We start from the raw sequence: 13,009 nt of genomic DNA on the forward strand, positions 1-13,009 counted from the left end.
AGTTTTCCAGCTTTGCTCCCTCTACCGTAGCTTGGATTGTCTGCAGACACAAAGGTAAGGGTAGCAGAACTCTAAATGTTTGAAGTTTCTTTTTTTAAGGGTAAAGCCATTTTTAAAGCTCATCCAAGCCCAGCTAGTTTTAGTTCTTGGTAACTCACTGTTCAGGCAACTAGTGTTCTTAAAGTGCACAAAAATGATGTCGTCAGTTTTCTAACTAAGCTCAATCTGAGTCTCCGTTTTCTAACACTTCACTAAGACCTCCACCTGAATTTTAATAAGACTTGAAATGCAGGGCTTTTTTTTCTAGTGGTTCTTTATTTATAATGTAGGCTGAAGCAACTGATACAAGGTAAAAGGGAGACACGTTACACAATTGTTATTTGTACAAGTTTAGAACAAAAAAACTGCACAGGGAGAGGTCAACTCTCAGTACAAACTAGCAGCTAAACCACAATAATTTACCTTTAGAAAGGATTTCTTTATTTTTAGCTGTGACACTGCTTTTACAATATGCAAAAACACAAACAGAACTACCCAAGGCGTTTTGTCACATTCTTTCTACATTGAATTTGGCAACGTTTTATATTAAATTTATTGATTATACTAACGTTTAAAAACTAAACAAGTGAAAAGCTGTACCAAGGTACAGTTACATCCATTTATTTCAAAGGTTTAAAATACCACTTTTATCTATCGTAATTACCTTGCAGTGATTTCTGCTTTTGCAAAAACCATCTCAAGCATCATATGCACAATGCATCAGCTACTTTTAGTCATCAAGATTGGTGGGCTAAACCACAGGCACTACTGTTGCTTATATTCTGTAAATGGAGCTTGTTTTTCAAAGAAAAAAAGCTTAAACAGTTTCTAATAATCATGCCTTTGCTTGAAAGCCGTAACATAAAATGTTTTTGAGCAATCACAGCAGTGTTAAATGTTAATATAGAGAACACTGACTATACAGGTACGTTTCTTTCACATCCAGTGCAGTTATGTATTAAAGCAGAAGATTATGTAATTGAAGATTGGAGCCAACGGAGATCTGCAGGGTCTGTGGGACCCACCAGGCTAGGAATTCCTTGAGAGGTTCGGTCCCAAACGAGCACTTTGAACTGACCCGAAGGGGCTGGCTTTCTTTTTTAAACACCATTGCATTCCCCAAACGTGATCCCTTTAAATCTACAAATCTCTGCTGGCTTTAGGGGATGGGCATTATAACAAATTTGACTTTCACTTAGAACAGACAAATCCATTCCAAAAACCATTACCTAGAATACAAAAAAAAAGGGACAGTGTGGTGGTCAGATTCCCAGTGATGAGAAATAAATCCTCCTCTCTTCGATGTTTAGTATGAAGCCAATTAACTGCCATTATTTAAAAGAAGATAAGAAAAACAAGCCCCCAGACTGGTAAACACATTGGCAAGTTGCCAGACTCCAAGCTGGTTACCCTTGTTAAATCCGCTCCAGTTTTTCCAAAATATTTGGGCTTTTTAACGCGCCCAGCCTGCTAGGCACGGTTAAGTAAAAGGCATTCGCTGTATCTAAGAATTCCCTGCTATCAATCATTTTTAAATGCTTTCACATTTTTAAAACTGCCTTACCCTTCTGGATGCGTTTGGATTCAGTGAAAGTGGGTATAACTAACAGACAAGTAACCGAAGTGGGGGGTCCTACGTCTACCCGGTGGTGGCAGCATGCACGGGGCTGGAGGTGGGTGCTGTGTGCAGTCGGGAGCAATCGTGGGAGAAAGAAGTCCTTAAACACCCTACAGAGACAAACACTGCAATCCAGTGGGGCTTATTCGGATGCATTTACCATGAAGCTACTAGAAATTCGACCTACGAGGCTACTCTTAAATGTGACAGGATCGGCTGTGTTGACAGTGTGCCCCTCCCGCGACCCTCCCCCCAGTCCCAACACAGCCCCCCATTTCCAGGGTTCCCTCACTCCTAATACTGCGCATCAACTGACTCCCGCTTTTCTCATCCCGAATGTAGTATACTTGAATAAGGATTTTTACCCCTTACCCATTTTGTTTGTACATTACAATAACTTGAATTTGTGTCTAAGCCAGACTACTACGATGCATCTACAAAAGCTTGCAGGAAAGAAAAGAAAAAAAAAAAAAGCTGAGTATAGTTATCCTTTTTTTCTGAAATTACTACTTCGTGGTTCCCCTGCCCGACCTCCCCCCCTTATTATGCATTTAAAATTTTACAAAGACTTATAAAAAATGGAATTTGGCACCTTCAGAAAAATCAAAAGGGAAACTTAAGATTAAAATGTGCAGAAAGAAAACTCAGTATTTACAAATTAAAAGATCAAGGTTATGTCAGTTACATATGTTGCTTTTAATTCTTATCTAAAGGTGTCGAGTACTTTCAAAAGAGCTGTGTTCTGAGTTGCCTACAAAATCTTTTGTTTGATTACAGACTGGAATGGATCAAGACAAACTAGGTCTTATAATTAGACAGTTCGTTCCCCACTGGCAGCATTTCTTGTGAGCCTAAGAGAGCCTAAGTGAAGCGCGGGGCTGAGCGGTCGTTTGTCGTGGTCTTCTTCAGTTTCACGCCCCTGCGGATGGCGTTCAGCATGTCTTCTCCTTGCGGGGCATCCCTGGGGCTCAGGTCTGCAGGGTCACTCTCCGGAATCTGGCCTGGGGAGGCAGTGGCACTTGCGGGATCCCTTTCCTGGTCTTCGGCCTCGCTTTCTGGAATTGCTTGTCTGTGCTCCTCGGGGATGCTTGGCTTCGGGCCTGGAAGAGGAGGGTTGACGGAGGCTTGGCCGCTCCACATTGAGGAGGGCATGCTGGTGCCACCCTGGGGGCCCTCACCCACGGACGGCGACTCGGGGCTGCGCTCACCCCGCTCCTCGGGCCCATCTGGAGGGGCTGGCAACACCCCAGGGAGGTCTGGGACGGTGGGGGTCTTGACAGGGATCACGGGTGTTTTGATGGGGATGGGACCAGCTCCTATGGTCCCCCGGCGGACAGAAGGCTTGGTGGAAGGGGTCCGTCGGATGGTTGCAACCCCTGGGGTGACCATAGCAGGTCCGAGGGTGGTGGGGAGGCCAGCAGTTGAGGCTGGGCGCTTCGCTTGGAACATCCGTCGGTAGGACTGGCTGATGTCACTGTTTCTCGGAATGGTGGAAGATTTGTCAAACTCCTGCTGATCTGCCTCCTGGTCACCACTTACAGAGAAATAATCGTAATCTGAAACTGATCATTGGATCTGATTAGAAATCAACGAGGCAGTGGCTGTGCTTTTTGATTCTTTTGTGTTGGGAGGACAAAGGGCCCCAGAGGCCAGGTACTTCACCGGCAATCTCATCCCAAGCCTCCCGGGGTTTCCAGGCCGGCCTTAGCAGCCCTCACCATCTAAGAACTCCCTGACAGGGATCGTCGTTTCGTGCACCAAGAGCAGCGCTGGACACAGCAGGCCCGCACTCAAACACCGCCGAGCGGTGAAGAATGCCAAACCGCCAGGCCGCAGCGAGGCCTCCTCTAAGTACCTCTGGGAGGAATAAAGGGGGTGGAAAGAGGAAATAACCTCTACAAGCCCTCCAGCCCGGAATTTGACACGTGAGACAAACCCCACATGAACCATCACAGACCTCGCTACCTCCCTCATGATCAAGTCGTTAGGCGAGGGCTAGAAAAGCAGTGGAGCTACTGGTAACGAGTCTCCGAAGACAAGGTACAGAGACAGGTTCCATCGGTGAGGGGTGCTCACTTTCTCTCCAAAAATGGGGTCACGTGGGAGAGGGAAGCATACAGACTGAACATCGTAGAGCTCGTTTCTGAAGAGCAGCACTCTGACGTTCGGGTAAGTTCTGTGTGGTGGGGTGGAGCTGTGTGCTGTATGGGGGGGCGGTCAGCAGCATCTCTGGCCGTCTACCAGATGCCAGCAGCATGCCCTCCAGTTGTGACCACTAAAAATGTCTCTAGCCGTTGCCAAATGTCCCCTGGGCAGCAAAGTGGCCCTCCACTGAGACCCACTGTCTTAGAGACTTGGACTGAAGGACTGCCGACAGGCTTGGTCAGCCCTCACAGATCGTTCCTAGCGGCTAGCCTGCCGTCTTGCTTGCTGTGTGTGCTGGGGAGGGCGGTGAGGGAGGCAAGTTCATAGAGAATTTGGCTAGAATTTGGGCTTCAGACTCTGACAGAACTTCGACTCAAACTCCAGCTCTGCTGCTTATTGTGTGAACTTGGGCCTCAGTCTCCACGTATGTAAAATGGGGATAAACAGACTTATGACATAAACGATTGTGAAGAATAAATGGGAAAATAAAGAAAGTGCTTGGTACAAAGGGCCAAACTCAAATGATATCGTTATCATTAACAGCATCTGTCTGCCTTCAAATTGGGGCATCCCTGTACCCTGATGGTGAGAAACAAACCAAGTTGTGAAAACCGGCCACTTTCCTGCATGGCAGCGACCCGACAACTACAGACGAGCCCTCCAGAGCATTCCAAGATGCTCTACTGTGGCTGGACGGACTCCTGCACGTCTGCCTCCTCCCAGCGGGGAGGGCCCCCTTCCTCACCTGGCACTGCTCAGGGAGCCCGGCTGGAAAGCTCAGGCTCTCCTACCTTGGGAGGGGATGGTGTCCTCAGAGCAGCAGGGGGTGGTGGTCTGGGTGCTGTAGCCGCTGGAGCACTGAAGCGAGTCCCGGCTGCTCCTCTGGGTGTCAAGCTGGAGGCCCCGAGACAGGGCCAGGGCCAGTTCCTCACAAGCCTCCATCTCCTCTCCAGGCTGCAGGCGGGAAGAGAGAGACAGATGAGCCACCGGGCCGTGAGTCCCCTGATACCCCCAGCGCCTTTCTGCACTCCTCGTCCAGTGGGGGCCTCAACAGGACTCCTATTCTGCTCCCGTGACCGCCACTGTCTGTGGGCCCAGGGGGGCTGCCAACTTGCTTGGACCCTACCCAGGCTCTAGAAAGTTCTAGAGTCTAATTCCCATACAAGGCCTTCCCTGGGGGGCCTTCTAAATGCTGTAGCAGGGAGCAGGGGAAAGGGGCCTGGATCCCTCCAGTTGCTGGCCAGCACGTGGCCCCCGCCAGGTCTCGAGACGCCCAGCCAGCTGTAGAGAACAAGAGCGTCACCCTGGTGGCGGCCGACACGGTCATGCTCCGCGGCCTCTGAGCCTCCTCGGCAGCGGTGGGCGTGCCTCCTGCTGCGACGGGGCCTCCACCGCTGGGGTCTGGCTCTCGCTTGTCTTTGCGGCGCTGAAGGGTGTTCACCAGAGGCTGATCGTAAGGTCCTGGCTTGGCCCAGTCCTAAGTGGTACAAGTGTGGTCAGGCGCCAGGGCCTCTGCCTCCACCGGGAGGCCACAGAAGCCTCCAGACAGCTGCCCGCCCACAGAAGGTAGCTGGTCCCCTCGGGGGAAGCTCAGGCTGGGACAGGCCAGCAGCCCCTCCTCTGCCCTCACCCGGCACTAGAAGAAGGGGGGCAGAAAATCCTCTCGGGGTCCCCTGGGTACCTCTCCTTTCCTCACATCTGCCCAAAGACTGAAAACCCGCAACAACGGGGCAGGTAGCCTGAGGGAGACTCTTAGTTACGCCATCAAACAACTGACCAACTGCGTGTGGTGTCTGGAGGCACCGGCCAGTGGAGAGCACATCCCCAGGGACCAGACCCCCCTTCCCATGTCTGGGGGGCCCCCTGCCGGGGCCCTGCGGCTCAAGTGACCTCACTCGCCCAGAGTGGCCACCAGGGGGCGCTAAAGGGACTTCAGCCACTCTCCCTGAGGCTGAACCTCACTTCTGGGAAACCGCCCCCAAGGGCGCTCCAGGATGTGCTCTCTGAGGTCCTCACAGAGGACGGGAAGGCTCCTGGGCCAGAGGAACGATTCTGAGGGGTCTGCACCACTTGTGAGGGAGGAAGTCAAGGCCTGCTCGAGATGGCGGGCCACCTAGGGGCCTACGATTCAAGTTAGGGACCTCCTCTCCAAATAAAGGTAGAATATCCTCCTGGCATCAGTTGGACTTGCTAGGAAATAATATAAAAACTTTTCGTTTTTATATTAAAGCAAACATGTTCTAATATATTAAAACAATTAAGACTAAAAGTCTGCAGGTACTTTTCAGATAAAACATAATAAGCCAAACCATATTCGGGGGCATGGTTCTGTTACCGTGGCCCAGTAAGGGTTCAGGGGAACATGGCTGAGGAGGACAGCCCCTCCCTGATAACAGTGACACCCTCAGGAAACCCCCAGGAGGGCAGAACTTGGACTTACAACTTGGGACCAACATCCCTGCAGTGCCGCATCTGGGTCTACTGGGGTCTAACGGGGGTTAACTGGTGTCTCCTAAAGGGAGCTCCTCCCATCTCAGCTCCGCGGGGACATTCCTGTCTCAGCGCTGCCTGCTGGTTTCCGCTTCTCCCCAGTGGGAATTTACTTAGGGAGGAGGTGTTATGGGGAAGAAGGCAGAGTGTGAGAGGAAAGGGGTCGGGGGGGGCGGAGAATCGTGGGGCAGCAGAGGGGTGAGCACAGAGGCAATGAGGGGCGGGGGAGGGGGCGAGAGGAGGGCGGAGAGACACAAACCTTCCAGCTAGGGATCTGAGATGACGGGAACATGCCGGGCCCAATGGTGTAATAATGAGCGTAGTCTGGAAGGTGGACAGAGGTGACCCGAGGGAGCAGGCGGGAGGCGGGCAGGCAATGAGGGAAAAGGCTCGCCCCTACGGGCCCCACATGGGGCTCACTTGATAAACTATAGTGAGAAAACCCGTTAGACAACTGGAAACAAACAAAAGAAGGGAGGAAAAAAGGAAAAAAAAAATTAATATAAGAGGATGAGTGTGGAGATACAAGATGGCATTGACATTCAAGGGACGGGGGGGTCTGAATATTTGCAAATAAAACAAACATCAGGGCTCTGCTACTCATGGATGGTCCAGGATGCGAGAGAAAAGCGCTACGGTGCAAACAATGCCCGCACATCTGACACCACGTAAGTATTCAGTTGGGGAAACATCTTGTCTACATCTTAGAATAGTACGGAAATGATCAGTGTCCCTATAGTGTAGTGCTCTCGATGGTTTTCGATTATTTCACTAATAATTTCATAGTGATGGTGGTTCGCTTATCTCATTGTGCAAATTTTGAAATTCAAAAGCGTCAACTGAAAGCTGTTCATCCCAGGTTTCCAAAATCATCACTGTTCGGGAGCAGATTCCAAATCAGGGTGAAGGGTGGGGTGACTGCAACCAAAGGGCAGGAAAGCGCACAGCCTCTGACGCAGTGAAGTGTCACATCCAAGGGCACGGTGGAGAGGGGGCCATGGTGGGTGGGGTGCGGGGGAGGGGGAGAGGGGAAGACGGATGACCATCCATGTCCCGGGAAGAAGCCTTCACACCTCCGAGTTCCCCACACCCCTTCCTCTCCCTCTGGACGACCGCGGAGTCACTGCTCAGGGCCGGGCACCCATTCTGGAAAAAGCCCTCAGTCCTGTCCCTCCCTCTGGCCCCAAGAGGGGCCACGCTTGGTGGAGACTTTGAGTTTCCAGGTTCCTGCGGCTGTGCGGGGAGCAGCTGGCAGGGGACGGGGGAGAGGCTGGGACCCCAGCCGGTCACCTTCTCCGCGGACGCCCAGGCGCCCATGGTGGAGCCTGAGCTGACTGAGGTAGGAGAGCTGCACTCGCTCACGGACTGGCAGGTCTCCGAGGCTTCAGAGGAGGCCGAGCTGGACGAGTTCTGCAGCCGGGGAGGGGCCACACACCACCAAAAGAGGACGGTCATAAAAAATAAAAAGATGGGGGAGGGCAGGAGGGGAGAAGGGCACGCACGGAGAGACAGACATGCATACAGAAGAGAGAAGGATGAGAGAAGCAGAGGGTTAGGGTTATTTTTTCCCCCAAAGCTGCACCAACACAGAGGCCTCCAAGCCCTGGAAAGGAAGCATGAGACCCAGCGAACCCCAGACCTGCCGGACTGCAAGGCCCCCAGAACCCCGCCATCTGGTGTGTGTGCCTGGCACAGGGGAGTGTGGTCAAGGCGCTGGACTCCCTGCATTCTCTAGGGCCTTTCTTCCTGTGCCATAGGCCCAGGGCCCAAGGGATGCCATGACTTTTACACCTCTCAGGTGTCCAGGTGTTATTGCAAGAGGCCTGACCCCCAACTTGGGTTTTTGCTCCATGCCTGCTTAGAATGGCTCTAATTCCTGGACTCTCTCCCTTCGTCCCATGCAACCTCTGGATGTGGGTGACTTCCAGCTATGAAGCTGCATCTTCACAAGACATGATTTTAGGTCTCTCTGCCTGGGGAGTGATTTTGAGGTTTGAGGCAGTGAATCCCAGTGGTTAGGGCAATGTTTCCAGGGGCTGTCACAGGGAGAGATGAAGCATCCTGGCGAGATCTGGGACATCACAAAAAGGAGGTCTGGCTTGCAAAAACATCTCTTCAGCCTGATTTTATTAAACCTCCAGTCCCTGCCAGTCTCCCGCTGTCGGTCAGGGAAACTGCTCCCAGCTCCTAACCTTGGGCAGAGGCAGAGACTGCCTGTTAGTTCACCACTACATCGCGACGTTCTGGTCCTGTCCTGGCATGTGGCAGGTGTTTCAAAGTGCTGAATGGATGAGTGACAATGACCATCTCTTCCACGTAACTGGGTCCCCCACGATAGTGCTTTGGGCCCACCCAGGTATCTGCTTTAAGTTTTCTTCACTGTTAACTGCAATCTCATCCAATCTGTATAAGGAAGTCTGCGCCTTCTCTACTATTTCCCTGGAAGTGTCCCTGTATTCACTGGCAAAGAGGCCAGATCCATGTTTCTGTCCACCCCTTTCACCCGCCAAAGAAAGGTTCCTACAAAAGGACAGATCCTTAGCCTCCCATCCTGCAAGAGCAAGGAACTGCAAAGGCATTCCACAATCATGCAGCTCCGAGGAGCCCAGGCAAGGCCAGGCCCCGTGGTGGAGGTTCTGGCCACTTCCCCACCTCGGTGTCTGGTTAGCCGTCCAGGATCTGAAGTCTGAAGGTTCAGACTGAAGTCTTTTTTTTCTGCCACTTCCCAGTCAAGGAACCATGGGCTTAATCTCTCTAAACCTCAATTTTTTTTCATCTTTAGGACAGGGATCAATAATATCTATCAGATGAAGATTAAATGAGATCTTGTGTGTGTGTATCTCTGTATATAGTGCTTAATCAACTATAAATAAAAATCAGTTATCACTAATTTACCAGGACTATTTATTTTGGTTCCTGTAACTCAAATATGTTCAATTTGAAAAAAGAACCAGCAAATCACCCCAGGACTGCAGGTTCATATTTCTTTTGACTTCTACTCATTTTTTTCCTGAAGAACTCCTTGCCTTGATGGAGTGAATGGTTCTCTAGGCTGGAGCCTAGCTGCACACGTGGTCCATGACTCCTGGGCACACATGGCACAATTTGAAAAGAGCAGAGTGGAGGAAAACGGGAGAATTCTGAACACATCCTGCCACATGGCATTCGTTTACATCCGTGTACCTGAGGGATCTCCCCCTTTTCGGATGTTTGCTCCCTTCCTCCCACTCAAATTGAGGTAACGCTACTTCCTCCAGGAGATTGTACCCTCTGGCCTGTGTGATGTGTACAATTTCCTTAAATTTCCCCTCTGCCTTAAAAGCAGCTGTAATGCCTTTTTAAAAAAATAGAATTCTCAATTAAATTTTGCAGTATCCCTGAGTTTATTAAAACTACCCTGGAGTTGCTAGTCAAGTGTATCTTGGGTACCGGCTTTCAGGTTTCAGTAAATCCCACCAAGCCACCTTCTGCTTCCCTCGACATTACTGGAGACAGAAAGCCCACTTCATTCAGCCTGATCCACACACGCACAGCAAGGCTGGAACACACAGAGCTGCTTTTTTTTTTTTAGAAAGGAGTGTCAGTGCACAATACTTTGTTAATGTGTCAGTTGTTAAAAACACACACAGAATGACGCTGCACGTTAGAAAAGCCTTTGAGGAATTGCAAATCCTGCCCCCCCTCTGACCACTCTCACTCTCTGCTCGCAAGGCACGCAGGTGCGGTTTAGCGCCACACGTAGCGGGGACGGACGGGGGACGGGTGGTGACCCCTCAGAGACTGAGCCAAAGCACCCCAAGCACATCAGACTTAAAAGCTGAGGCTCCTGGCTCCAAGCGTGTCCATTCGAAATTGAGCGTCGACCCCAGGAAGACAGAGAGAGGTTACAGTCCCCGGGGACGGCTGTAAAATGCCAAAAGGAGCGCCGGGCTGAGCAGCTCTGGGTTCGCCAACGTCAGACACGTCAGGCGGGTGACCTAGGCTCCCCAAACACCTCAGATGCTTCTTCTACGTAGAGCGCTCCCCAGAACACTCTGCCAGGGGCACCTTACGGCCAGGGCTGTGCAGAAAGGGTGCTGGACCAGTTGCCAGAGACCCTGGTTCCAGAACCCCGACCTGCAGGTCACATAACTGTGCAACTCGGACAAACTGCTTTACATCTCTGAGCCTCCGTTTCCACAAGAAAACAGGGATAACAACACTCCGTGTGGCCGTTGGCAGGACTACACAGTTAACACAGGCAGAAGCTCCTAGGACGGTGCCTGGCACACAGGAGATATTCGGTGACTGTCAGGCAAATTGGATACCTGGATGAACAAGACAAGCACGTGACCTTCTGAATCCCAGGGATCTTGAACCAAAGGCTGTGGTCAGCCTCGAAACGTACACGACGGGCTCGGAGCCGCCATGCTCCCCGGCGGATGGTGCTCAGAGGCACCCTGGAGGTTCCCGTTTCCCGGTGTCGTCTACAGGTCAGGTCGTGCTGCTTACTAATCTAGAGGCCAACCCACTGGCGCAAAAAGAGGACGGAGGGGAGCAGGCAAGGGGTGTTCCAATGCCCAGCTCCTGCTTCCTGCTCTGGCTGGACCCACCGGGCTGGGCGCCTAGCGCCATCTCACCCAACTGTGGTCAAAGAGACTCAACACCTCCCCTTCTCCCAGGAGCAGGGTGCCAACAGAATTACCTGCATGGGCTCTGAAGATGCTTTTCTCATTCTCAACACAGACTGATAAAAGGAAGCTGAGAGTGCCAGGGCGGGTCTCCAAGGCACCGTTCAATGACAGACTCTCCGTCCCCATTGGCAAATGCCCATTAATTACGACATCACGCTAAGCCGGGCACTTACAGGGATGCCAGGGAGTGGCCAAACCTCTGAGTCTGGGTACTTGTGAAAACTCCCCAAATCAATGCAGTGACTCAACCATCACTAGCATGATGATCGTAAGCGTCAACCCCCCAACTTATGGTACCTCTCCCTTTAGGGGAGCAGCTCCTCTAGAGATGAGAAATTAAACCAGAGGTTTCCCGTCAGAAGACAGGGGTCTGTCCAAGCCCAGGTCCCTCTCTGGTTCCAGCCACTGAGGGTGGTCCAGGCCCCAGGCGCCAAGGGCCCTTACCTGGTTGGGGGCCTCCGGCGGCATGGGGGATGGCGACTTGGACTGGAAGGCGTCCTGGGAGATGAACCCGGAGTCGTGGGAGGACACGCTGGACAGCCGCACAGGCGCCTGCTGGGCCAGGCTGGAGCCGCGGTAGCGGTAGCTGGGCGAGTGCGAGTGGGAACCGTGGGAGCCGCTGGACCGCGAGTCGCTGCTGTTGACGCTGTTCAGGCTGCTGCGGGGGCGGCGGGGGAGGGGGACAGACAACACAGGGCGACAGGGGGGAACGACGGCGCGCAGTCAGCCCCCGAAGCGGTGCACACGGCGAGCCATGTTTTCAAAACACCCCATCATTAAGCTAGTAAACAAAACGCTTTTTCCTGCGAGCCAGCGAGCGCGCACCAGCCACCGAGACTCCGTTCTCCGACGGCACAGTGAGGCGTCCTTAGGGTGGAGGCCCGTGATTCTAAAGCTCTGCTTTGTCACCTACCACCGAAGCCGGGGGACCCGATGTCCGCGGCATACAAAGGGCTCATCTCATCTGCTCGCAAAAACTGTGACCCTGAAGCCAAAACCGCTAAGGCTTCAGCATGACCCAGTTGGAACACCCAAGTGTCTCCTTTCGATGGACCATCTGGGTCCAGGAGACCAAAGGCAACCCGGCCAACCATCACTCGGCACCCAGAGACTCCTCAAGGAGCCCCCCGGACAGAGTATCAGCAAAGCGACCCTCTGTGTCCATGTGTTTTACATTTTAGTTACAAAGTTGGTGCTTTAATGAATGGCTTGACCCTGAACACAGGCGTTCCTCTGTTAAAAATATCTGTGGGCCCCGCAAACAGAACACCAGGCAAGAGGCAGGCAGCTTTCAGGGACTAAAGGTCATCAATCTAAGCTGTTTGCTTCCAGGACGGAACAGTAAACAGGATTTCAGAAAATGACACATGCCCTCTGGTGTTCTGTCTACGTTCCATTTCCAGTCGCAAGAGATAACGTCCTACACTCTGTCTGATCACTCAGATTATGAAACCCAGAAAACTGAACAAAGTCTAGTGGTCCAAACAAGCAGAGCCGACACACAAGAGCAGCTGTAGAAGCATCAGAAGGCGTGAAATCAACAACCCAGCCTGGGATTAGAATGTTTGTGGTTTCTGCTCCTAAACCCGCAAGAGATTCTTGTCAAATTTTGCAAACTCGGACAGCTAATAAGGTAGTCTAGGGCTGCGTGACTGTTCTATACCAGAATTACTTGGTGCGAATGTCCCAACAGATATAGGGGAGTGTGTGCTTGGAGGGAAATCACTGGGGACATTTGCCAGGGACAATTATCATGATTTTTTGCTTTTCCCCCAGTCAGCCAGAAGAGGGCATTTGGAGACTGACAACAAAGCTCATTGCAATTCCACTGCAGCAAGCTCAGAACTGATGTTGTCCATGTGACATGATTTTCTATTGAAACTAAAACTGTAGAAAGAAAAGATACTCATGCAGCTTTGTTTTATACTAATCGAAATAAAGTTTTCTTGGTTACCAAACAAAAAACATCCTCAGTAAAAAACTAAGTAGATGTGCCGTACACACGCACACACACACAGCCCACAAAGGATGACACGAAACCAGC

The 13,009-nt window shown here is 51.7% G+C and overlaps 1 protein-coding gene across 10 annotated transcripts in view; it reads right to left on the reverse strand.

Annotated features, from left to right (window-relative positions):
* Nucleotides 1-156: 156 nt before the first annotated feature.
* Nucleotides 157-13,009, reverse strand: part of MTSS1 (MTSS I-BAR domain containing 1) — a 157,407-nt gene continuing 144,554 nt past the window's right edge. The window contains exons 10-15 of one of the 10 annotated variants that reach the window (XM_067017470.1): nt 11,410-11,620; nt 6,552-6,746; nt 5,106-5,279; nt 4,594-4,756; nt 2,866-3,219; nt 157-2,757 (exon numbers count right to left, since the gene is read on the reverse strand). In XM_067017470.1, the coding sequence (XP_066873571.1) occupies nt 2,519-2,757; nt 2,866-3,219; nt 4,594-4,756; nt 5,106-5,279; nt 6,552-6,746; nt 11,410-11,620 (1,336 nt within the window). In that variant the 3' untranslated portion in view covers nt 157-2,518. Of the gene's footprint in view, nt 3,220-4,593; nt 4,757-5,105; nt 5,280-6,551; nt 6,747-7,582; nt 7,703-11,409; nt 11,624-13,009 lie in introns of all 10 variants that reach the window. The other 9 variants (XM_067017469.1, XM_067017471.1, XM_059043412.2 and 6 more) reach the window with 9 other exon arrangements.

This window comes from Kogia breviceps, chromosome 17 (genome assembly GCF_026419965.1).
Source record: "Kogia breviceps isolate mKogBre1 chromosome 17, mKogBre1 haplotype 1, whole genome shotgun sequence".
Taxonomy (NCBI): Eukaryota; Metazoa; Chordata; class Mammalia; order Artiodactyla; family Physeteridae; genus Kogia; species Kogia breviceps.